The sequence below is a fragment of the Saccopteryx leptura genome, chromosome 3 (assembly GCF_036850995.1).
Source record: "Saccopteryx leptura isolate mSacLep1 chromosome 3, mSacLep1_pri_phased_curated, whole genome shotgun sequence".
NCBI classification, from domain to species: domain Eukaryota; kingdom Metazoa; phylum Chordata; class Mammalia; order Chiroptera; family Emballonuridae; genus Saccopteryx; species Saccopteryx leptura.
In genome coordinates, this window is record NC_089505.1 from 307,336,401 (window position 1) to 307,361,688 (window position 25,288).

At 36.0% G+C, this 25,288-nt stretch overlaps 1 protein-coding gene across 1 annotated transcript in view; it reads right to left on the reverse strand.

The window, feature by feature from the left end:
* Positions 1 to 25,288, reverse strand: part of PREX2 (phosphatidylinositol-3,4,5-trisphosphate dependent Rac exchange factor 2) — a 269,082-nt gene that overhangs the window by 67,837 nt on the left and 175,957 nt on the right. The window contains exons 27-34 of the mRNA XM_066378926.1: positions 24,469 to 24,648; positions 21,386 to 21,480; positions 20,517 to 20,599; positions 19,704 to 19,794; positions 18,921 to 19,049; positions 14,472 to 14,513; positions 9,439 to 9,656; positions 5,327 to 5,429 (exon numbers count right to left, since the gene is read on the reverse strand). Coding sequence (XP_066235023.1) covers positions 5,327 to 5,429; positions 9,439 to 9,656; positions 14,472 to 14,513; positions 18,921 to 19,049; positions 19,704 to 19,794; positions 20,517 to 20,599; positions 21,386 to 21,480; positions 24,469 to 24,648 — 941 coding nt within the window. The remainder of the gene's footprint in view (positions 1 to 5,326; positions 5,430 to 9,438; positions 9,657 to 14,471; positions 14,514 to 18,920; positions 19,050 to 19,703; positions 19,795 to 20,516; positions 20,600 to 21,385; positions 21,481 to 24,468; positions 24,649 to 25,288) is intronic.

Below are 25,288 nucleotides of genomic sequence, written 5' to 3' on the forward strand. Positions count from 1 at the left end.
ACATCTGCTGCCTTTATATTATTCTCCACAAACATAAAGCTTTCCCACACAATTTAATGTTATACAACCTAATCATTTGGCTCCTTTATTCTTCCTTCAATTACATAATATGAAATGGGAAGTATCTTTTACTTTCCCTACCAGGGGTCCCCAAACTACGGCCCCCGGGCCGCATGCGGCCCCCTGAGGCCATTTATCCAGCCCCCGCCGCACTTCTGGAAGGGGCACCTCTTTCATTGGTGGTCAGTGAGAGGAGCATAGTTCCCATTGAAATACTGGTCAGTTTGTTGATTTAAATTTACTTGTTCTTTATTTTAAATATTGTATTTGTTCCCGTTTTGTTTTTTTTTCTTTAAAATAAGATATGTGCAGTGTGCATAGGGATTTGTTCATAGTTTTTTTATAGTCCGGCCCTCCAACGGTCTGAGGGACAGTGAACTGGCCCCCTGTGTAAAAAGTTTGGGGACCCCTGCCTTATACTGAAGTGGGTCAAATTGCCAGTTCATTCTTTTGTATCTCTTACTGTTCTCTAAGATGTATGCCAACAGGGATCTTGTTTAGTCACCATTATATCCTTAAAACTTAGTTCAGCACTTAGCATGCTTATATACTTAATAATTACTTGTTCTGAGAAAATGAACTGACTTCAATTCAGACATTTGAATTCTATTTACTTGGCATACCATATTTCTTTAGAATCTTACTATTCTTTAATATAAAAGCAAGACTATGAATAATACTAAATACAAAGTAATAAATATAGACAGGTTAGAGTATTTACTGAATACTACCACAAGCCTTATATAACACTAGAGACTTTCAAATACATTACTTGATTTAAACCTCACAACCCTGTAAGTCAGGGCAAGCTAATATTCTCATGTTAGCAGATAAGACCAGAGCCAGGATCTGAACTAATGTTTCTTGACTTCAAGGTTGATGTTCTCTTTCTTCTCTTTATACTTGCATGCATCTGCTTCTCTGCACTCCACCTTTTTCTCACAGACATGCAGCCAACCAGTTTTCATTAGCTATACAAGTCAATTACTTAAAATGATGCCTCTGCTTCTATGCTTATAGAAATTAAGTCATATATAATTAATGTAAAAACTCGTTTTCTTACAACACACAGATAAGATGTGATGACACTTGGGTACTGAATAATTTTCTCTTTTCCAGAAATTAACTTAGAATAACTATCTTCCTATCATCACTGTTTTACATTATTTGGAATATCTAGTAATATAGCTTTGGAAGTGACTTTCTAACAGTTGAGGTTATTGCTTCAGGAAAATACCGTACATAAAAATGTATCACTGAATGTATCTCACAGTTTTTGTGTTTGTTACAGATTCATTTACATTTACATACTAATGTTACTTAATGGTCTTAATTACCTTTAACAGTATATTTTCAATATGCCAAAGTTAAGTCTTTCATAGTGGATATATGATACAATAAGGAAATAGTTTATCAAGCTTATAATATGGGCTCTTCTTCTGCTTGTTCAATATACCCTTCACCAGGAATGTCATATTTAAACCATGGCAAAAAGTACTTCTGTGAGCTTATGTCTCCTCAGGCAAAATTTAGAAGAAAAAACATTAGGTTATATTGTGAAAATAGTGTCTCTACCATCAGCAAAGCTGTGTTTACATTAACCAGGTAAATGAAAATATATTCTATTTTATACATGCCCACAGAAGATAATGAAGTCTGTTTAAATAATATTATCCTTGTCAAATAATCCCCTTTACCAGACAATTTCTCCCTTGAATATAACCTATATTCTTTTTAAATTTAATTATTTGTTATTACACTTCTTTAACTTATTGTCTTTAGAGTAGGGGGGAGAGGGAGAGACAGGAACATCACTCTGTTCCTATATGTGCCCTGATTGAGGATCGAAGCGGCAACCTCTGAGCTTCAGGAGAACACTCTAACCAACGGAACTAACTGGCCAGGGCATTTGTTTTTAATTTAATTTTAATAAGTACAGATAAATTTTTTATTTTTTTTTCTTTTTTCCTCTTTATTCCCCTCCCCTTGGTAACCACTCCAGTTTTAACTACACCCAAGAGTCTCAGTTTTATGTCCCACCTTTGTGTGAAATCAACCAGTTCTTAGCTTTTTCTGATTTACTTGTTTTACTTAGTATAATGTTCTCAAGATCCATCCATATCATATATTCTTCACATTGTAATTCATGTTCTTGTTCTCTCTTATTTATCAGTGAAGGTGAAATTTTAATAAAATTCTGTTTTCTCTACCTTCATAATTTAATACATACAGAATCAATGACTTTTACCATCTCTAAAGGTCAAGTCACCATCATCTTTCACCTGGGTCGCAGCAGCAGCTTTGTAACTGCTCTCTCTGCTTCTGCCCTGGCCCACAGCAGTCTGAGGCAGCTTTTAATAGGTAAGGCAGTTCATATCTTTCCTCTGCTCAATGGCTTAATAAGAAAGGCAAAGTTTGGCTCTGGCAAGTTGGCTCAGTGCTAGAGTGTCAGCCCGGCATGTGGAAGTCCTGGATTCGATTTCTGGTCAGGGCACGCAGAAGAGATCATCTGCCCACCCTACACACACACATCCCCTTCTCTTCCTGAAGCCATGGCTCGAATGGTTCGAGCAAGTTGGCCCGGGCACGGAAGATGGCTCCATGGCCTTGCCTCAGGTGTTGAAATAGTTCAGTTGCCAAGCAATAGAGCCGTGCTTCAGATGGTCAGAGTATTGCCCTGTAGGGGGCTTGCCTGGTGGACCCTAGTCGGGGCACATGCCGGATTCTATCTTTCTGCCTCCCTGCCTCTCACTTAAAAAAATAAAAGGCAAAATTCTTTCAATGTTCTGGCCTCCTCTTATCTCCTACTTTTCCCCCCTCAGTCACTCCAATCCAGTCACACAGGCCTCCCTGCTGTCCAGAGAGTGTGTCACACTGACTCAAGGAGTCTGGAGCACCCCCTCCTAAATATCTATCTGTATGATATGCTCCCTTAACCCCTCAGATGTCTGCTTTGCTCCTCAGTCTGTCTTTTCTACCCAGCTTGTTAACCACCTGCACACTTCTCTCTGCCCTTCATTTTCTTCCTCTGTCCTCTTCTATTTCCCTTATTCATTTTTATTACTATCTTTTAATTTGTTATCAAATTACCTCCTTTTATCTTGCTTATTATTTATATCTCCACATTTGAATATCTACCCTGTGAGGGCTCTCTGTTTAATTCTCTCCTGTATCCAATGTAGAAAATAGGATTTGGTCTTCATAGGCATTTAAAAGATTTTTGATGAATGAATGAATGAATGAGATTATCTTTTTTTTTTTTTTTTTACAGAGCCAGAGGGAGAGTCAGAGAGCGGGGCAGATAGGGTCAGAAAGACAGGAACGGAGGGAGATGAGAAGCATCAATCATTAGTTTTTCGTTGTGACACCTTAGTTGTTCATTGATTGCTTTCTCATATGTGCCTTGACCATGGGCCTTCAGCAGACTGAGTAACCCCTTGCTCAAGCCAGTGACCTTGGGTCCAAGCTGGTGAGCTTTGCTCAAACCAGATGAGCCTGCACTCAAGCTGGCGACCTCGGGGTCTTGAACCTGGGTCCTTCTGCATCCCAGTCCGATGCTCTATCCACTGTGCCACTGCCTGGTCAGGCAAGATTATCATTCTTAAATCAGATCATGGATTAAGTGAATGTTTTTTGACTCCCTATTTGTTGCACTAGACATTAAAAACGTGAAAATAAGTAAGAACCTTTTCAAGCCCTGGATTTCTACCATAATAAAGATCCTCGCACTTATGAAAAAAAAGGGGCAGAAAAATAACAAACTGTTAAATATTTCTTGGACTCACAAATAAATTTTAAACCTGTTTACAACAATGTTGAAATAGCAGTTAAAGGATAACTTGCAGAAAGTAAAAGATAAAGCGTTTAAAACCTAGGCTTTGTTGGATGTATACTTCTAAACAATATCATCTTTATTAAGTATAATGATGGCAAATTGCTAAATTAAAGAAATACTTTTCATTCCTTCCTTCAATTTATTAAGTAAGTTCCTTGCAGCATTAGACACAACCATGTTCTGTTGAAGTTCTCTCCTTCATTCTCCACACTAAGTTTGTTTTCCCTTTTACTTTTATAATCATAGAGCCCTTTAGCCTGTGGCAGTGCATATACTTAATCGATATTTGTTCATTTATTTTCTAAAAAAAAAAAAGTTGGCCTTTCTATTCCAGGCATTCTCTTGGATGCTGGAAATATAACAATGAGCAAGACGGAAAAAGGTTTGCCATCTTAGATATTGTAGAGGATGAATAAATGAATCAAGATGGTTATTGTGATTGTATTTATACACATTAAACTTCCTGACACTCAGGTGAAATGATTTTTAATTTTCATTTTTAAGCTAGCATAAAATAGAGAATATGTGTGAACTTCAAAATTAAATTATAACTTTTATCAACTATTGTCAGATCAAATAATTATGTCATATTCAGTTGGTTTAGATCTACATTTCATGCAATGTGAGCATGACACAGGGCTCTTCTGTTTCTTACTGGCCCTAAATGCCTGTTTTCATTGCCGGCTAACACATTCTCTACAGGAGCGACTGAGGAGGAGTGTAAACCCAATCTCGTCAATTTTGCTACCTGTTTGAGAAAAATTTTTAGAAACTATGGATTTTATCTACACAGCCAGAAATATTAGGACAGTCCTTTTATTTTATTTCTTTAAAATCTTGATATAAAATAGCAGTAGAAAGAACAAATATCCAGTGATCCTATTTATATGAGGTACCAGCATAGGCAAATTCTAAGAGACAGAAAATTGAATAGAGGTTACCAGGAATTGGAGGAGGGAATGGGGACTTATTGCTTAATGAGTATGGAGTTTCTGTTTCAGAGAATGAAAAAATTCTGGAGATGGATGTTGAACATGGCTGCATGACATTGTGAATATACTTAATGTCACTGAATTCTACACTGAAAACTGGTTAAAAGGTAAATTTATGGTATGTATGTTTTAACACAATAACAAAAAATTTTTAAAAAGTGAAGAAAACCTTGACTAGCACAAAATTTGATGCATATGCTCAAAAAGTTTTGGAGGCCAAACTGATAGATAAAAATAAAAGTTTAGAATTATCTGTAGATTTAAGTTATATATACTTTTTTATCCCTTCTAAATTGCTATTATTTTTCCTAAATATGGCATTTTATATAAAACAATTTAAACTTCATATTAAATATATTAATATCAAATTATTACCATATGTTGTTTTTTGACACCGAAGAAATTCTATAAAACACCTATAAAACATTTAATGACGTACTTGCAACCAGTGGTTCCTCTTCTGATGGTTTAAAGTAAAAAGAAACTTTTTCCAAATCAAATAGTGCAACCAGTGTATCTTCTAACATGGCTTGTTCATCTGTCTAGAAAGAAAAAACACAAACAAATAATACATGATACAACAGGATTGTATAGAACATAACATAGTACAGCACAGCACACATAGCATAGCATTACATAACATAACATCTCTGGACCCAAACTAGCTTCCCTTGTGCTTCACTGAAATACAAATATTATCGACACTTAACTAAAAGTTTACTGTCTAAAATAAAATTAATAAATCTCTCAAAGCTGTATAGCTTTATATTTTTACTTTTCTCAGTTGTCTAAATGTTCTACACAACTCTCCATTTTGTTTTGTAGCTAGACTCTAATCATGTTTATTTTGTTTATTATTTACAAATAAATCTGTACAAAAAAGCATGTCATTTGCCTCTAAATTTCTATAATCTTATAAATGTAACAGCTGAAAGGTGAGAATGTTGTTTTATTAAAAAGCCAAATTACATACTGATCATCCTATTTTACATTAAGATAATCTATGCATTATTCATTATTCAATTTATTAAAACTGTGATAAAAGCAATTTGCATGTGTGTAATGTTTTTTCTTTCAAAGGGATGGGGATAAGAATCATTTCCCCCTCACTTGCTTCGGTGGGGCCTGAACCTAAAATCGTGTGAATATGCAATCTGATTTGTTTTAATTATCTGTTGCATTCTCACAACATGTTATTCTCTTGCTGAGGCCGGTAAGGACAGATGTGATAACCAGTTCAGTGCATGTCTCAGCAATACCATCTTTCCAGGATTGGATTCTGGCCTTCCTATGTACAATTTAGTCCATGAGAGTCTTTCACTAATTTCCTCATGAAAGAATAATGAGCCTTATCATGCATAGATTATCTTTTAAAGGTGACATTTGTTTCTGTAATAATGTCAATGATCCTTTTAAACAATAATTTAAACATGCTTTACACACATTATTAAAAAGCTGCTGTAAGTTTATAGCCACATTTTGGGGCAGCTTGAATAGAGACTGCAGGAGATGGCAAGAATTTCTATCTAATGGAAAAGAATACTGAATGGAAACCAAGAGGTTAAGATAATTGTCACCTCTGCACCTTGGTGTGGTACTTAAAATAGTGTATGGTACACAGTAAGTACTGGATAAATGTTAATTAAGTCATTATTTACTTTTCTAAAGTCCTTTGAAGCAGAATGAATGCCATGAATAGAAATGGATGGACAGGACTAAAGAATCAGTATTTTTCCAGTTGAAGAAACCCACACAGGAAGAAATGTCCCAAAGAGGCTGGCCTCTACTTGCTAACATGCATACCACAATTCTCCACCTGATCTGACAAAAGCCACACACAACTGACCGGGACTGCCCTCAGAGCTCAGGGACACACAGACCACCAGAGCCTCAGTTCCCAGAATCCTTCACAGTCCTCAGGGCATTTATGCTCTTGTTTCAGAAACAAAGATTCTGGGTTTCTTTAATTTTTTTTTCTTGCAAACTTTGAATTTTTAATCAGTTCTGTAATAAATGTGTTTTGCAACAATTTAAAGAAAACACCGTTTTCTTGAGATGTGATTCACATACTATAAAATTCACCTATGTATAGTATACAGCTCAGTTTTTAGTATACTCGCAGAGTTGAATAACTATCAATTGCCATCTAATTTTAGAATATTTTCATCACCCCAAAAAGAAACTCAGTACCCACTACCATTCATCCCCCCAATAATGTCCCACAAACCTTAGCCCCAGGTAATCACTAGACTACTTTTAGACTCTAAGGTTTGCCTATTTTGCACACTACATAATCACGGAATCACATAATATGTAGTCTTTTGTCACTGGCTTATTACACATTGCATAATGTTTTCAAACTCATCCATGTTGTAGCTTATATCAGTATTTCATTCCTTTTTGTTGCTGAATAATATTCTCCTGTATGAATATACCACTACTTGTTTATTCATTCATCAGTTCATGGACATTTGGGTTGTCTCAACTTTTTAAATTATTATGAATAATCTCACTAAGCACATTTGTGTACAAGTTTTTGTGTGAATATAAGTTTTCATTTCCCTTCGGTATTACCAAGGGGTGAAATGTCTTGGTAATGTGGAAATTCTGTACCAAAATTGCTCCACTATGTTACATTTCCACCACATCACTACCTCTTGTGATTGACTGTCTTATAAATCACAGCCATACACATCACATGCGACATAGTATCTCAATGTAGTTTTGAGTTGCATTTCCCATGGCTAATGATGTTGATCATCTTTTTTATAATTTTTGGCAACTTTATATATCCTCTGGAGAAACAACCATTCAAATTCTTTGCCTACTCTTTGAGATTTTTTTTTAATTGTTTAGTTTGAAGAATTCATTATGTAACCTAGATGACACTTATCAGATATATGATTTATAAATAAATAAAATTTCAAATAAAAGTAAGTTTAAAGTACCTGCACTTGATTAAACAATGGCAGTGAAAAGGTAAGACTAGAAGAGAAATAAAGCCTCATTCATTCTTTTAGTCAGTTATCAACACTCAGTGCCTTCATGTGTTAGGAAGTGGGCTTCTTATGTAAGTTCTATTTTAGGGGAAATGATTAATACTATTTTAAAACACATTTTTCAAAATTGCCTTATTTTAAAATTTCTATTAATTAAACCAAATGAGAAATTGATTATCCATATGAAATACAGAGTCCTTTTTTTATTTTATTTTATTTTTTTTGTATTTTTCTGAAGTTAGAGGCAGGGAGGCAGTCAGACAGACTCCTGTATACGCTCGACCAGGATGCACTCGGGTTGCCCACTACAGGGTGATGCTTGGCCCATCTAGGGCATTGCTCCATTGCGGCCAGAGCCATTCTAGTGCCTGAGGCAAAAGCCATGGAGCCATCCTCAGTGCCCAAGCCAACTTTGCTGCAGTGGAGCCTTGGCTGTGGGAGGGGAAGAGAGAGACAGAGAAGAAGGAGAAGGGGGAGGGGGGAGAAGCAGATGGACGCTTCTCCTGTGTGCCCTGGCCGGGAATTGAACTCAGGACTTCCATACGTATGGCCAACACTCTGCCACTGAGCCAACTGGCCAGAGCTGGAATGTAGAGTCTTTTTAAAGGAATTTAGTTGTTTCTCTGAAGTATACTGAGATGGACTTCCTTACCTTATCATTCCAGAACCTTCTATGACTGTGCAGTACAATGATTACCTTCCTAGCCTGAATGTCATTGAAGAAAAACATTGTTTTGATGTATAAATTCACATACATTTGTTTAAAATTATAACCATATTATATGGTAGCTATGTCTTCTGTGAGCTTTAACATATGAAATAGAATCTCATGTTCAAAATAACAATTCCATTTAACTAGCACCTTAAGTTTATATATAAAAGTTGAATGTGTTTGCCTTTAAACATCATGGCAACTACCGGAACCACAGAAAGTACATGTGAAAAAACTCTTAGTTCACCTTAGTGTTAATTATCAAATATTTCAAGATACTTTCTTCATACCCACTGTGGAAAACTAATGCATAAACATGGAATCTTCTATAGTAATTAAGGCAACGTCCTTAGACTTAACAGGACAAACATGCATACAAAGGAAGGAAATAGAATCATTTAACACATGCAAATTTAAACAGATTGTCAGACAGTATGATATGCAAGTTGTCAGAACTCTCTATCAAGAATGTTCCAGAATATCAACCTCAGAGAAAGGTTCAGTTTCCTGGCGGGCTCTTTTTTTTGGACTGGAAATGAGCCATAGCAGAAAGACCTCCTTCTCTGATGACTTTTTAAAGTCATTGTTTAAGGACGCAGAAAGTCATAAACAGACGGAGGCTTTCTCAGATTTTAGCAGCCACTGAGAAATGATAAAAACCGGGAAAGAAAGAATTCCTTCTATCTGCCTATTAAAGTTATATTTGCCCATGGGAAAATGTATTTGTTTTTAAAGTAGCTGAATGACCATTGATATAATAACAAAACAGTTCATATTTGGGAATATGTTACAACAATGTTGCCGCTGACACAGACAGCGGTGCGCACTGTGACCCCTTACCAAGTTCGGCGACAGAAGTGACTGAAAGTGAAAGAGAACACCTGCATGGGCGATCTGGTCCAGCCACCTCCTGCTGGCCTCCCACGTTTCCATCTCATTCTCCTTGCTGTTGTCGAACATCTGGTTTAAGGCCGCCATGAGCTGCTCAGAGAAGGCACAGACGGTGGCCACGAGGCTCTGGCAGAAAACCATGTCTCTTCGGAGCTGTGGTTCGCTGTCTGTGATCCAGGGGAACACAAAGAAAGTTCTTCTGAGAAAATGTCATGCACACCAAACCAATCCATTAAGCATTTACATTCACTGTGATTTCATCCATTTCCTAAACTCACACCACATGAGAAATGTGAATCTGAGCTCCCTTAATGAGCATATACATTTTAGCATATTTGTTTTTTAGAAAACATTAAACACCAAAAAAGTTAAAAACATTAAAATAATTTTTCTTAGTTCATATTGTAACTTTATTTTATAATCACTAAATTGCTTTATAAAACTGGAGGAGGGGGAAAAAAAACTAAGGTTTTTATTTATTTACATTTTTTTCCTGGTGGTCCACAATTTGCATTTGTTGCCCAAGACTTTCCTAAAGGAAACTCAAAGACTAATTTTTTAGTCTGCACTGGCAAATAAAATACAATATTATTAATACTAAATTTTTAAACATTGTCTACCTAACCCATTGAAATATTTTTGTGACATGTACATAGGAAAAAAATACTGATGTCCAACAGTTTGTAACAATAAGCAAATCTGTATCTTCTGAATTTACTATTCAACTTCACAAGTTATAAATATGTCCAGTTCACAAACAACAATAATTCTTTGAAATAAGTAATATATTTAGTTTTAACACAAATTGACTTTAATAGGATTCTTATTCTGCAATTGACTGGCGTTTTCACTGAAACACTTTGAAGGTATGTTTACCATGTAAACTGCCACTTCTGGGCCACTGTTTTCTCAAATGGAAAGAACTAGGCTTCTGAGAACCTGATCACAAAGGGTTAATGCCCTTGTGTGTTCAGATGTAAACAAACTATATAAATAATATAAACACCAAGCCATGTATTATATACATTGAAAAACCATTTGTACTAGAATAACAACAAAGGTAAAAATAGTCATAGTCCAAAAATTCTATTGAATATTTTGAGGGCTCAGAACCTTTTGAAATAAAGGCACATTATCAATATTAGTGTATAAGTTATTAAATGCTGCCTTTACTCAGTGGTGAATTCTTGCTTTATTCATAAAAAGACATAGTTTTTAAGTTGTTTACCAACTTAACACAGAACATCTGTTTTTAATAACCATCAAAGGCACATATACACATAATGTAATGGTGTGTTACTTAGTTTCACTGTTAGTGAAACCTACTCTTGAAAATTTTATTAGAAAAATAAATAACATTAAAAATATTTAATTTTACAATGAAAATATTCATTTTTAGGTTAAACTGTAAGAACTTGCTACTTTAGTAGGTCAAAGTAGTTGAACATGCAATTCCATATGATTTAACTTATTAATTTAACCAACAGCATGTGTTGGACATTTTCCTTAAGCAGTTATATACCAGGTACCTCGTTCTAATAAATGGAAAAGAGCATTTTATAAGTAACTATAAAATACCCAAACTGGGAAAGAACTTTGTCCAATTCGTAATTAAGAAAACAAAACACTTTTTCTATTCTTGTGCATAATTTCTAAAAGAATATAGACATTCAATAGATGTTTACTGAATGAATGAATGAATGGAAGTAATAAACCAGTAGAGCAACTAACAGACAAATGAATTAAGTAAATAAAAATATCTGCACTCATTTTCTGGCTTCTTGAAATGCCTAGATTTAGTAACTCAGATAGCTTTTAGCCCAAAAGTGCAGCTAAAGGACAGAGGTTCAAGATTGGAACTAAAGTAAAAATTGCCCTGTATCTTCTTTCTGCATTGTTGCTTTGCTTTTCTATTGTTCTACAGTAAAGCAGAAATCTGGGATCAATTTAAAATATATTTTGGTAGTTTTGGCAGGAATATTCCCACCTATATAACCTGAGAATAATGTCCTAATAAAAGTCAAAGTGGAAAAAAATTGCTTATGTCAAGAGCGGAAGGCTAAGTTCTGGAGAAGGAAGGACCTGGTTCCACTGTGTGCTTAAGAAGAGACTACAAGGGTTAATAACTTAGCCAACAGTAGAAAACAATTTATTTCCAAGTAGCTTTTGAGAAGAAATTCTCAAGTTTCTTCTTTTCTTTTCAAACAAATACTTAAATGTTTCTTCTACTTTCTGCTACTAAATTCTGTATGCATTTGAAGCCAAATTATATTTCTCATTCAGCCTCATTATCAAATCAGAATGCATCATGGAAAAGTTGAATCTGTTCATTGATTCAAACTTTTAACACTGAGTGCCCCACAGGAATTAAACATTGAACCAATTACCGGGGTTATAAAAAGTCCAAGTTGGGGTCTTGGACATGTCTATGCTTTCAGCAGACTGAGAGAGGAGACAACCAAGATGCCTTTGAACCATACTGCTACTGAAATCTTAAACCAACATATTTAAAAATGAAAAGCACTAAATAAATGCTTATTATTTAATGAGGTGATTTTCAACTGCCACCTTCTTATTTTTAACAGAGAGCAAATAACTAGTTAGCATAGATGTCAAAGGCACATCAAGAAATGCCCCTATAATCTACACCTTTGTCCATGGGCCCACTGGCTGCAGGCTCTCTCCTCCACCAGCAGTCTTTAAATCATCAGTTAAGAGTCAACTCACTGAATTATTGAAACTCTGAACTATTAAAATATTATCTCCCGTTGTGATATCCCCCCCTCTCCTTCAGGAAGTATTTGCACTTCTATCTGCCACCAGGCCTGGGGGCATCCCTGTACTAAATGGCTAATGACCTACTGTTGTAAGAATCTGTATACTTGTTTGTGAACCCAGGGACTTTCAGCACAGAAGGCCAGGGGAAGTGGCATATACCATATAACGTGTGCATTATGCTCATGAACTTAAGAGACATATAATCTGCCTTCGTCTACCCACTGCACTAATTTTAAACGATATAATCCTAAGTATTAGAGTCTTAGATGCAAGATGAGATATTCCTAGGTTTTAGATCTGAAATGATGATAAATGAGATAAAAACATTTAGAGCATTTAGCAAAGTGAAATTGGAGGGTTTTATTATGTTGATTCTTCTTTTCTCTAGCATCTGGCATGGTGCTTGGCACCTGCACCAAGTGGGTGCTTAGCTTTATTGCTGAATGTGAAGGAACACCGTGATAAAGAAACTAAATTAAGCTAACTCCCAGCAAAAACCTATTAAAAGGTCTTTTCCTTTTAATTATACAGCTGTTTGAAATTCACAAGTGTCCATTTTTTCCAAAGCTATTCTCCTTCCTCATTTTTATCAATAGGAACTACAGCAAGAATCACAATTAATGCTTCCTGGGTCTAGTAAAAAGAAGAAAAGCAGAGCACTGTGTTTTTTTGTGAGAGCTTATTTGTGTCTCATTGTAAGTATTCTCTTGTAGTGGGATTAGACTAAAAACAAGTGGATTTTAAAAACTTATCAAATACTTCTGTTTCATTTCAATTTTTAAGCACCTACGAAAAGTCATTTTCTACAAACATGTTTTAAAATATTAACACTTCATTTAATCTTGACTGTTTTAGTCAAGTGTCACAGTTAGCTAGCTAGCCTAAAAAGAATGAGATGGTTTCTAGACACACAAGCAATCCCAGTCATTCTTCTGAGACAGTAGGGAAAAGAAAGCAAAATAGACAAGGAAACAAAAGGAGACGATTAGAGAGAGACAGGAATAAAAGCGAGGTAAGAATAATATTTTGCAGACACAGTCTACTCTTTTCAAGCAGAGTGGATTTTGCAGTCAGGGATATGGAGGAATTTGTTTTTCTTCAGTGCCACGCTACATACAGGAGGGAACAAAGAGTGAATGAGGAAGGGAAAAGTAGAATTATGACAAGAATAAAAAAAAAGTGAAATCAGCATAAGGATCTGTAAGAACAGATACTTGAATATTAATGAGTCAAGTAATACATTCCAAGGACCACTTCTGAAACTGGCGTAAGTTTGAATTTCAAACCTGCCATCTACCATTTATTTATTCATATACTCAATAAAGCATCTATATGCCTAATCTTCCAGATGCTCAAAAATATGTGTTGAACAAACATAATTTACTAATTATTAATATTAATCTGCCTTATTTTTTATTTTTAATTATTATTGGTTAATTATTACTAATCTGCCTGATTATTAATTTCTTCACTTTCAAAACGGTGCAAATATAATAATATTCTCACTGAGTGGTTGTGAGAACCTAATGAGATACATAAGAATGAGGTCCATCAACTGTGTGCGTATTAATGAAACTTTAAAAAAATGTATGAAGTTTATGGTATTATTATTATTATTATCCAGTCAAAAAGCAAAGCAAAACCTGTTTTAAGACAAAACCAACCAACAAACAAAAAGGCCCTCTTGGTTAACTTGGCTTTTCCTTTTATTTATTTACAATTTAAAATTTTCAACTGTGGTGGATTGTAAAAGAGGTTAAGAATTCCTCCACTGCCTATACCCAGGCCCTTGTAATATGATTATGAGATTGAGGCTCCGCCCATCCAGGAGTACCACCCACTTCTCCACCCCTTAAATTTGTGTCTACTTCATCCTTGTTCACAGACAGAAGTTAGACACCATTTCACAATATATATCCATTTGCACAATTAACTTTACCAAATCTGCTCCCTTTCTGTTTTTAAATTATATTCTATATAAATGTTTCTATGTATTTTCATGTTTCTACCTGTAATTGAAGATGAGTATATATTTTAGTGTTTTTATTGAAACTAAGTCCTTTTTTTCCAATTTTTGCAAGACTTTAGAGAAGGAAGGAGTCATATTTCCATCTAGTTTGCTGAAGGCATTGTCTTGCTTTTAAAGACTTTTAAAGTCATGGTGTATATTAATTTTAAATAGTAAAATAAATGAAAAATATTACCTGAATACTCAAGAAGTGCCAGAAGTATCCTACATTTTACCTCTGCAGAAAAAAAAAAATATCAGTTAATTGTTCAGTCTTTATCTGCCACATTTTAACTGTACTATATTAAAAATTAGGACAGTTTCATTACATCAGATAATGAAGACCCAGTCACTTGAAATGCTATTCTTTCCTACCTACCTGTATAAATTTTATCCATTGCTCAAGACCCTAAAATGCCTCTTGAATCTGAATTATGTGAACTTATGAAACATCACTCAAATTCTGCTCCCTCTATAGTTCCTCCTTAGCTGCTAGCGCTTACACGGCATTTTCTAAACTTCTACAGTTGTCATAGTCATGATCAATAAACTATCAAACAGTATTTTTCTTAGTTATTAAAACTTTAAAATATTATATATATAACTAATATACAAGTACATATTATATTATGACTAATATATTTGAATTATAGTTTATATATAATTAAATGGTTATATTTATAGATTATGTAGAATATATATAGTCTTCTTTTCTATCTGTAAGTCAAGATATTGCCTTAAAGGACAGAAAAATAGTAAATGTTGAGGAACACTCATCTTACTACCCCATCTCCAAACAAGGTCAATCACAAGTGTTTCATAAATGATATGTATGAACTTTATACTTGTTGCTATCTGTCCAATAAGTTATATGGTCATTTACTTCCAATTGGCAAGTAGTTTACTTGCAACAGGTAAATATGATATAAAAGCCTATCAAGTTCTTTACATGTCCAAGAATATGGGATATAACAAAGGTTAGGTTGCATCTTATTCTATATAGGTCCACAACAGTCAGAACAACGAAATCAACCTACAAGTAATACAGGAAATACTTAAGCGGTCATTACCATTTACAAGTGAGATTGCAAAAACAAAGGATTTCAGAGGCAGGAAGTACACTGAACTAGGTCAGAAGACCCTGTATTACATACTAGATCCGCGGTCTTTAAAAAATTTCTAAACTTCTTTGAGTCTCAACTTGCTCAGTTTATTACAAAATGATATAACTCAGAACAGTCACATGAAAGTGAGGCAAGGGCAAGGTATGGTATGGCGGAAAGCATGGAGCGTTCATGCTGTCTGAATAGGCACTCTCCCAACAGGTAAGGAAATAAAGGTTCAGAACATGCTACCCCCAAATATGGCACTTCGGCATATTAAGTATTTTAAGCTGAATGAATTTGAGAAACTGCAGGTGTACGAAGGACTCTTTGACCTCCCCCTTCTCCCCTGAAGCAGATCATACAATCTCATATGAGAGATGCCCTCCCTCTATCTAGAGGAAAGAAGCACCCTTAAGTCCAAAGATGCTGGAGGAACAGACCTTGCTAAGTTTCCCCCAGTTTACTGCCCTTAGCTCACACCCTTTGTCCTATTACATTTTCCCACAACTTTCTACTCTTCATCAAACCTAGTATAAAAACTCTCAGGTTTAACTATTTCTTTGGGTCTTCATTTCATAATGAAGATTCCTGTCTCATGAAAAACTTATTTAAAATAGATTATTATGTTAAACATGTTTTCCTCTTGTTAATTTGCCTTTTGTCAGTCTCACATACAGAGCCCCAGTCAGAGTACCCAGAAGAATAGGAGAAAAGGGATATTTATTTTTGCCCTACAGGAACAGCAGAATGGGGTCATCCCAGCTGCATATATAAACACTGAAATTCTCACAAAGTGGCACTATGCTATTTTACAGGTACGACTTAACTTTCCATTAAATCATTCTCTACATAAAGACAATTTGAGAAATAAAATAAAAATTACTTTAGGTTACATTACATAAATTCATGCTGAACTGGTGAGGCTACTTCAGTGCCTCCATGTAACAAGCAGCTGCTAACAAGGATCCCAGGGCTGCCACTTCCATCCCATAGAACAGGACCAGACATCACACACATCACATTACCAGGAAATGGCAACTTGATCTCTGCCTTGAATGGTTCATTGAGCTGAACTAGTGATGAATTGTTTTTCAGGGTCTCACTTAATATGGTGACAATCATAGCTCTTGCCCAAGGTAATATCATTTCATTGAAACTTGCAACCAGGAATGCATCTTAAATTCTGCCAAGAGCCCTTCCTGCACCATTGACTATGACTCTTGGCATACCCAGCCACATCCATTCAGCTGTTGGGCTCCCATAACCAACAGTGGTCCACATTCAACCTCTATCACTAATCAATAAATGTAGATAACTGCCATTCTTGCTGCTGCTTACTGTGCTATGAGGAACTAAAAGTATAAAAGCAGGACTTGAGGTAAAAATGTATGGTTCTTCAAATGAAGACATTCTCAAAAAGTAAGCATTTCATCCTGCATTAGAAGAGGTTTATATCTTAAAGATAAAGCTCTTCAAAACAAACAAACAAACAAAAAAGGTTTAAGGATTTCTCTGTTCATAATATTTCATTTACTCTAAAATCTATATAAAGTAAAAAAAAAAAACCTCAAGGATGATGAAAACAACTGCATTTAGATTCATAAATTATAACTTTTAGAAGTGTTATGATACTGGTATCTATACAGTGAAAACATATCTTTTACTTAGTAAAGTATATATACAACTAAATCCCATAAGCCTAACAGCCTTTAAAAAACATAATTATCACTTTTGCTATTCATTATCTTGGGAAACTTCAAATGTTCTGTTATAATGTATCACAACTAACCATGGTATTTAGCTATAAAATAAAATTACAGCCAAGAAATTCAGCTGTCAAGAACAAAAGATTTCATCAAACAATAGAACTGCTGTGATTTATCTAGAGTTTTTCACATCTTTACAAACTTCTCTGCTGATCTCTAAACCATACCTAAGCTGTTATATTTGAGTATATTTCTAGGCAGAAGACTTAGTAATCATAGAATATTTAAACCATTTCTGTCATTTATGAAGAAAAGAGGCCCCCCACAATGAAGAAACTGAGGCTCAAAGGGGTTAAGCGACTGGCTCAGCCTCTGTTGAGTTTCAGAGCTAGCTTTGAACAGGAAAGAATTGGTAGAGAAAACCACAGACCCAAAATAGCGCCACTTGTGTTAGAACTGATGATACCAAACCCGATTTATTTATTCATTGCTATTTCAACTTTTCCTGGAAATACAACCTTCATCAGCCATCTGGAATTTTCTGGTCAAACAACACTAAGGTAACCTGTTAAGGTAATCTCTCACAGAAAGAAGAACCAACCTGAGTGATAAAAACCCTTGCAGTTCCCTTTCCTCCAAAAGAAAATGTGCTGGTCTAAATAGTATAATCCTTCTTCTTCATTTGTTAATAGCTCCCTTGTCCCACCCTTCTTGCTGTAATAACCTTCCATCTGGCACAGCCCTTAGAGCACCCCTGCAGTTGCTAGATAGGGCGCTGCCTAATTCATGAATCATTTAATAAAGGCAATTAGAGCTTCAAATTTACTCAGTTGAATTTTGCTTTTTAACAGTATAAAAAAAACAGTATATAACCCTCTCTAATGAGGCTGTGTTATAATTTTGCTGAATACTACTTACTACATCCAACTGACATACAAATGACTGAAGAAAAAAATTTAAATACAGGCATAATATTTATTAATTGTATAGGTTCCTTGGCTACAGCACATTAACATTTTGGCTCAAATAATTCTCTGTTGTGAGGGACTGTCCTATACATTGTAGAACATTCCGTAGCATCCTTGCACTCGACCCACTTGATGTCAGTTGTACACCCACAGCTGTACCTGCCACAGTGTGTCTCCAGATACTGCCAACCACTAGACAATAATGGGGAAAAATTGCTAAATTTCAGAAAATTAAATTTCTCATTTCATCTTTTGCACCATAATCATGTTGAAAATACTCCGAATTTTCTACTTAGTATCTCTGACCCTTAGCATGAGATCAGACTTACTGAAGTTGCCTCGAAGTTATATCAACAATTACAGGTTGAATTACTTATAGGGTATTGGGGAAACAATGTCATGGTAGTTAATAACACCATCAACTCTGACAAGAAATTCTGAAAAAGAAACTTAAAAACTAAGGATGTCATCATTTTGATTCTCACACAGATATACAATTGATTTTTTATATTTTTCCATTCAATTTAGCTTCATGACTTTTGTGAATCCTTTAGAAATTTTTCTGATGTTGCTTCATATTATAAAATATGAAACCCTCTCTATGTTCCATTTGTCTTCGTAAGTATAGGCCCTTATTTTATTCATTGAAAATACTCTCCATGATACAGATCATAGATCCTTGGATCATAAGGTTCTGCAATCTTATCCCTCCCTTCTGTTTTCCTCCATCACACTCTACAGCCCTATAATCCTCTCAACATGAAACACTGGAAAGCTCATCAGAGCATTACTCAACTGTTGTTTTAATGTGTTTTTAAATGATTATTGCTAATGTCATGAGATGTTCTTTGCTTTTCATCCTGACCTTCAACAAATTTTCTGATGTTCTGAGCAAGATTCCGGACGCTGCTGGGAAGATTCCAAGGATCTTGCTTGATATGAAGCCTTAATCTTTTTGGACAACTCAGCTTTGGTTCCATTTCCTGCTGAAATTCTGAATAAACACACAAAAAAAAATCTCTCTTAACTCTCAATCATTTACCAAGCAGTTTAACAAGACTGTAAGCTTCAGAATTTTATTTTCCTGGCTGTTGTTCTAAATCATTATCAGGGTGGCAATTTCTTTAACTAGATCACAGGATAAAATGTGTGAAATACGGAGAGCCAGACCTTAATATTGTTTCCTTACAAATGTTTAAACAAAGGAGCAAATTTAGATGAAAAGCTATACTTTAAACGTGCTAACGTAGATGTCAGAAAGTGGGAGCTCTCCACCCTGTTTTGTTTGGCTGTTCTGTTTGCCCACCCACGCTCCCAAACCCCCTCCCCCACCACTTGGACAGAGCAAGCCCGCATGATGCTTGGTTTTAGCCAAGGCCACTCAACACATACATCTCTTCAATTAACTCATTTCTACTCAGTCTGGCCCTGATAAGCATTAAACATTTTAACTTTCAAAGATACCTAAAAGTTCCTATACTGATTTTTTACTTATCTTCAAAAATGCTCAAAATAGAAGTAGTATTAAGTGAATTATGAAACATGAGCAACCAGAATCTTCCTTTGTGCACTACACTTTTGTTTCATAACTATATTGTCTACTGCTTTGTTTCTCAATTTCTTCTAACAGTTGGTTTTTAAACCTTACCCTGTAATCCTCGACCCGGGGTGAGGTACTTGGTTTGCTCGAAGGCTCTCACCACAGCCTGCCCTTTTAGGAGATTGGTAATTGAATCCACCTATGCAAATAGTAGAGATTCTGAGTTACATATTCTCATAACACAGAATATATATTTCCAAGAGTAAATCTTGCAACATATTTTTTTCTTAAAGCATTGATCATTTTTTGAAATCCCATGTTTCTTGTGAAATCGACCTTTAAATAAATTATCGACATAAACTCACCTGATAACATTTGCGATAACATTTCTTACTAACCTCCCATATATTAATACAAAATATAAATTCACATCAACAAAAAAGTAAAGGTTTAAAGTTATTAAAAGGCTTTAAAGTCATCAAAAACCTTTGCAAAATAGTAAAAGCTAATACATTATACATTTTGGTTATGGATATAAATTTTTTAAGACTATAAAACAACAACATCAACCCTGAGACAATCTTCTGCTTTTTGAAGTTAGAAATAAAATTAAACATGAAATGTCATAAGGGATTCTGAAAACCCACAGAGAAACAAACAATGAAGAAAATAGCTACTGTGCATATAACTTTTTATAATTTTCCCAGGAGTGTAGACTACTTGACATTACAATGATCCTTTGGGTTAGCTGGTGGCAAGAATATTTATTCCTATCTTACACTGTGGAAATTGAGGTCAAGTAGGTGGAGGAACAAAGTAAGGCCTTTCTATTCTAATTCCAACCTCCTTCACTAGATCTGAAAAAGGGATTCTTGATAGTTTAGTCTGCAGAAACAGTGCCCATGGCTGTCTCAATTATACCTGGCTGAAAAGGTGCTCAAGGCAACTATGTATCTTGTCCTGTTTTTCATGAGAAATACGAACACTCAGCGGAAGTTCATCACCTAGATAGTAAAAATAAAATCATTAATCTTATGTTTAGCATTCCAAAGTATTTTAATAGAAACAAAACAAAAACTATTTAACCATGAGCTCTTATTCCAAACATTGGTTCTTATGTTCAGAAAACGAATTCCATAAGATTTTATGGCTGTGAGGCTATCAGATTATTGATCCTTGGAGAGGAAGGTGAAGCGGCCACACAGAAAGAGCACTGCATTATTCAAGTTAATGTTTCCAAATGGTATATTTTTCTAATGGTTAAATCGTTTAAGTAAATGGCAGATTTAAAAATTAAGACTTATCCTAACTGACTGAAAAGTCCTGTTTGTGACACATACCAAACAAGATATTTGTGAGTTATCTGTATCAGCTGGTGTTCTCCTCATCACTCCCATCACCTACGTCAAGGCCACTCGGTGCATCTACTGTTGTGAAATCCTTAGTTTCAAAGCCCTTCCCACCTCCACATCCAGTCAACAGTGCCTAATGTTTTAGTAAAACCTGCCTCCCCCATACCCATCAGCCTATATAATAATGCCAAAGAAAGATCATACCATATAGTAAGATAAATAAAAAATTGGTTTCTTGCATCTCTTTTTAATTCACTGTTTATTACTGGGGGTGGGAAACTGACTTTATTGAGCATGTAAAACTGAAACGCCACATGTGCAGTTACCAGGCATGACTGATAAAAGGTAAAAATGCACGAGGACCAAACAAGGCAATCCCAGTCAAGTATCACCAACAGAACTAGTGTCCAAAAGCACCAATGTATTCAGCAAACACACCTGAGTCCATTTCATCGCTGTGAAAATACGAGCTGCACTGGCTGCTGCAAATGCTCGTGAAGGAGGCGACGGAGTTCCTGTTGCTGTTGCAGTCGCTGAAAAGGAGGAGCTACAGTTACTTTCAGGTTACATTTGCCACACTTGCTCTTTGATTTCTTATGAGATAAACTCTAACAGAGCTTAGCGAACTTCTTTTAAAAATGTATTATTTATTTATTTTTAATGAGAGAGAGAGAGAGAGACAGACAGACAGACAGAAAGGGAGAGACATGAGAAGCATCAATTCTTTGTTATGGCACCTTAGTTGTTCATTGATTGCTTTCTCATATGTGCCTTGACAGGGGGGCTCCAGCTGAGCCAGTGACCCGTTGCTCAAGCCAGCAACTTTGGGCTCAAGCCAGAGACCTTGGGCTTCAAGACAGGGGCCTTTGAGTTCAAGCCAATGACCACGGGGTCAGGTTCTATGATCCCATGCTCAAGCTAGCAACCCTGCACGCTAGCTGGATGAGCCCTCTCTCAACCTGGCAACCTCGGGATGTTGAACCTGGATCCTCTGTGGCTCAAGTCGATGCTCAATCCACTGCACTACTGCCTGGTCAGGCAAAAAAATGTATTTTAAATGCAATTTTTTTTTACAAGGAGAGAAAGAGAGTCAGAGAGAGGGATAGAGACAGACAAGCAGGAACAGAGAGAGATGAGAAGCATCAATCATTAGTCTTTCACTGGAACATCTTAGTTGTTCATTGATTGCTTTCTCACATGTGCCTTGACCGCGGGCCTTCAGCAGACCAAGTAACCCCTTGCTCAAGCCAGTGACCTTGAGTTCAAGCTGGTGAGCTTTTTGCTCAAGCCAGATGACCCCATGCTCAAGCTGGCGACCTCGGGGTCTTGAGCCTGGGTCCTCCGCATCCCAGTCTGATGCTCTATCCACTGCGCCACCGCCTGGTCAGGAAAAAATTTTCTTGTCATATAACCTAATCCTAAATAAAATTTTTGATGCATAAATTTTTTAAAGGTATAGATATAAATTAGGCATCAAACCAAATTTAAAATTATTCATAAACAATTTGATAGTGTCTGCCAGTAGTTAATTTATTAATAGAGACAAATAAAGTCCTGTTTCTGATCTCTGCCATTCAATTCTGCCTGGTAGCTTAAAGCATAAGTTATCAATGACACCCTGAGCTCCCTCAAGGGGGACCAGTGTCTTCTGTTCACCTCAGAGCTCAGCAAGGACAAGGACCTTGGACATACTCAATAATGGTGAATGTAAAGGAAAGGAGGTTTAAACTGGTGTGAGTGAATATGGATATACTACAGATACCTGAAATAGTGCAGGAGATTAAATACCATTTTTTCACAATAGGTGAAAATTATTTAACTTAACTTTAAATTAACATTGAAAAATTCTACTTTTGCCAAGAGGAAGACTATGAGGGTAATTTTAATTACTTGATAACTAGAATTTGAGGAAAGAAAGTATTTTTAGACAAATAATTTCCCATTGGAGAGAAACCACAGGTTTCTATTAAAGAGCATACTGGTATCCTTAGAAGCTAAAAGTAAATGAAATGGTAAAAGTGGTCCATCTGTACCACATATTATTAAATCTCTAGGAATACTAAACTCTCACGCATTTGTTAAAATCCCTTTCACAGAGAAGTTGGGATAGTAGAGTGGATAAGAAAGAAACTAAGGGCCAGAACACCTGGTTTCACAGGGATATAGGTAAGTTCTGTGGGCCTCAGTTTCCTTATCTGTAAAATGGAGTTGATGTCTGAGCCAGCTACATAGGGTTGTGGTGGGAATTACGTGAGATCATCCTGTTCCTCCATGTGTCTGGTAAAAATGTTTTCAATAGCTATGAGTGTGTACTGAACCTCTCTGATGGCAATAACTTTGATTGAACAATAATTACTTAATATCTTTTCACTGTAAAACACTGTATAATAAATAAGAATGAATAAGAGAGGTGCTGCTTTAATTAATGCAAATAAAATGAGAGCTGCTGAAGTTGAAAACGTAGCACAGATGGCAGGTGATACCAGTCCTCAGTGAGGTCTCAGTAATGCAAGGACTCAGAGGAGAAAAAGCACTCTCAGTTAAGAAAGTTCTTTGAAGAAGCCATCATTTGCGAGTCTGGAAGGAAGATGATAACAGAGCTTGGAAGTTGTATGGTGTGATGAGTCGAATCGTGTCCTCTCAAAATTCATTATATTGTTGTCTAACACTCAGAACTCCATAATGGGACCTTATTTGGAGTGAGGGTCTTTACAAGGGTAATCAAGTTAAAATGAGGTCATTAAGAGGGGCCCTAATCCCGAATGACTAGTGCCCTTATAAGAAGAGAAAATTTGGACAGATACATGATTCGAGGGAAGAAGATGTGAAGAGAAAGAGGGAGAGGATGGCCATCTACAAACCAAAGAGAGGCCTGTGACAGATCCTCCCCTCACAGCCCTCAGGGGGACCAGCCCTCCTGACACCTTGATTTTGGACTTCTAGCGCCAGACTGTGGATGATAAATTTCTGTTGTCTGAGCCACCCAGTTCTTGGTACTGTGTCATAGCAGCTCTACCAAAATTACACCGAAGGCATGCAAGAGAAGAAAAAATACACAGACTGGTCATGGAGGTGAGCAAGTAAGATGAATCCAATTAGCCCGGAACAGAAAAATAGAAGAAGAAGGAGAAGAAACAAGACAAAAAAGAAACCCCTATTTACTACCCAATTGTTCAATAATCAGAAACAGATATTTGAATAAAATGTTAATACAGGCACAGTTTGATTATTTGCCATACATAGTTACACAATCCAAAAAAGAACAAGTTTCCCAAATTAGGTCCACAAACCTAGAGAAAAAAAGTGCTTTTTTCCAGATTACTCAGATTTTAAAAATGAAGAATTTGAAAGGTCCTGTTGTCTCACTACACTTTGTCTAGGAGTAGTCACAGATAGCGGTTATTTTGTATGTAATAAATAAAAGCAACAATCAAACTTTTTCTCAAGACCTTTGTGGAAAATACAGAATCACACTGGACTTTGTTGATGAAATGAGTTTCAGTAATTCATTAATTACCTACCTGTAAGAGTCTCTATTGCTGATGGTGTCATGACCTGAATCTTCCTGCTCGTCCCCTGCCACGTTAAAACAGACTCGTTTGCTGTTTCTTTCCCCCTTGTCATTGTCACTGTCTGATGGTACTATGCACTCGGATGTCTTACGGTCTAATTTCGGAGAATATGTTATTGAAGACAGAAGGCTGCATTGTGATATTAAAAAAAAAAAAAAAAAAAAGAATAAGTGCACGTTTTCAAACTGGCTGCCTGCTTGTTGCTATGATAGGCTTACAAATATGTCCAGAGTACATCTGAGTTTCATGTGGAGTAAATATGCTACTGTCAAAGTTTACTTTTTTCTCTCAGAACAAGGAATAGAAACAGCAGGATCAAATCCTGATTCTCCAACTGATTAACTTTTTTATCAAAACAGAACTATGGCACTCTCTTTGACATCATGAAATGGGAATAATAACTAGCCACAAGACTGCTGTGAGAATGTTATGAGAACGTCGCGTTCCTGGTACTCAGGGGGCGTTACCTCTGTCTTGCCCATTAGCCACTCACACCTCATATGAAAATACCTGGGAAACTTTAAAGGGCTACCCAATATTAAAACAAACACTAACTGTGCTTAAATATCTGCACTGGCTTACCCTGTAATATTAAAAAGCCACCTCATTACCTATGCCTGCCCTGGCTGTCTTCCAGGCTTTCTCTGTTTGTCAATCCTTCCTCACTGCTCAGAATAACAGGAGTCCTGGCGCTTGTGACCATAAGATGCTAAACGGTCATACCTGAAGTGAGGATAAGAAGCCAGCAGGGGCCCCTCCACATCATCTT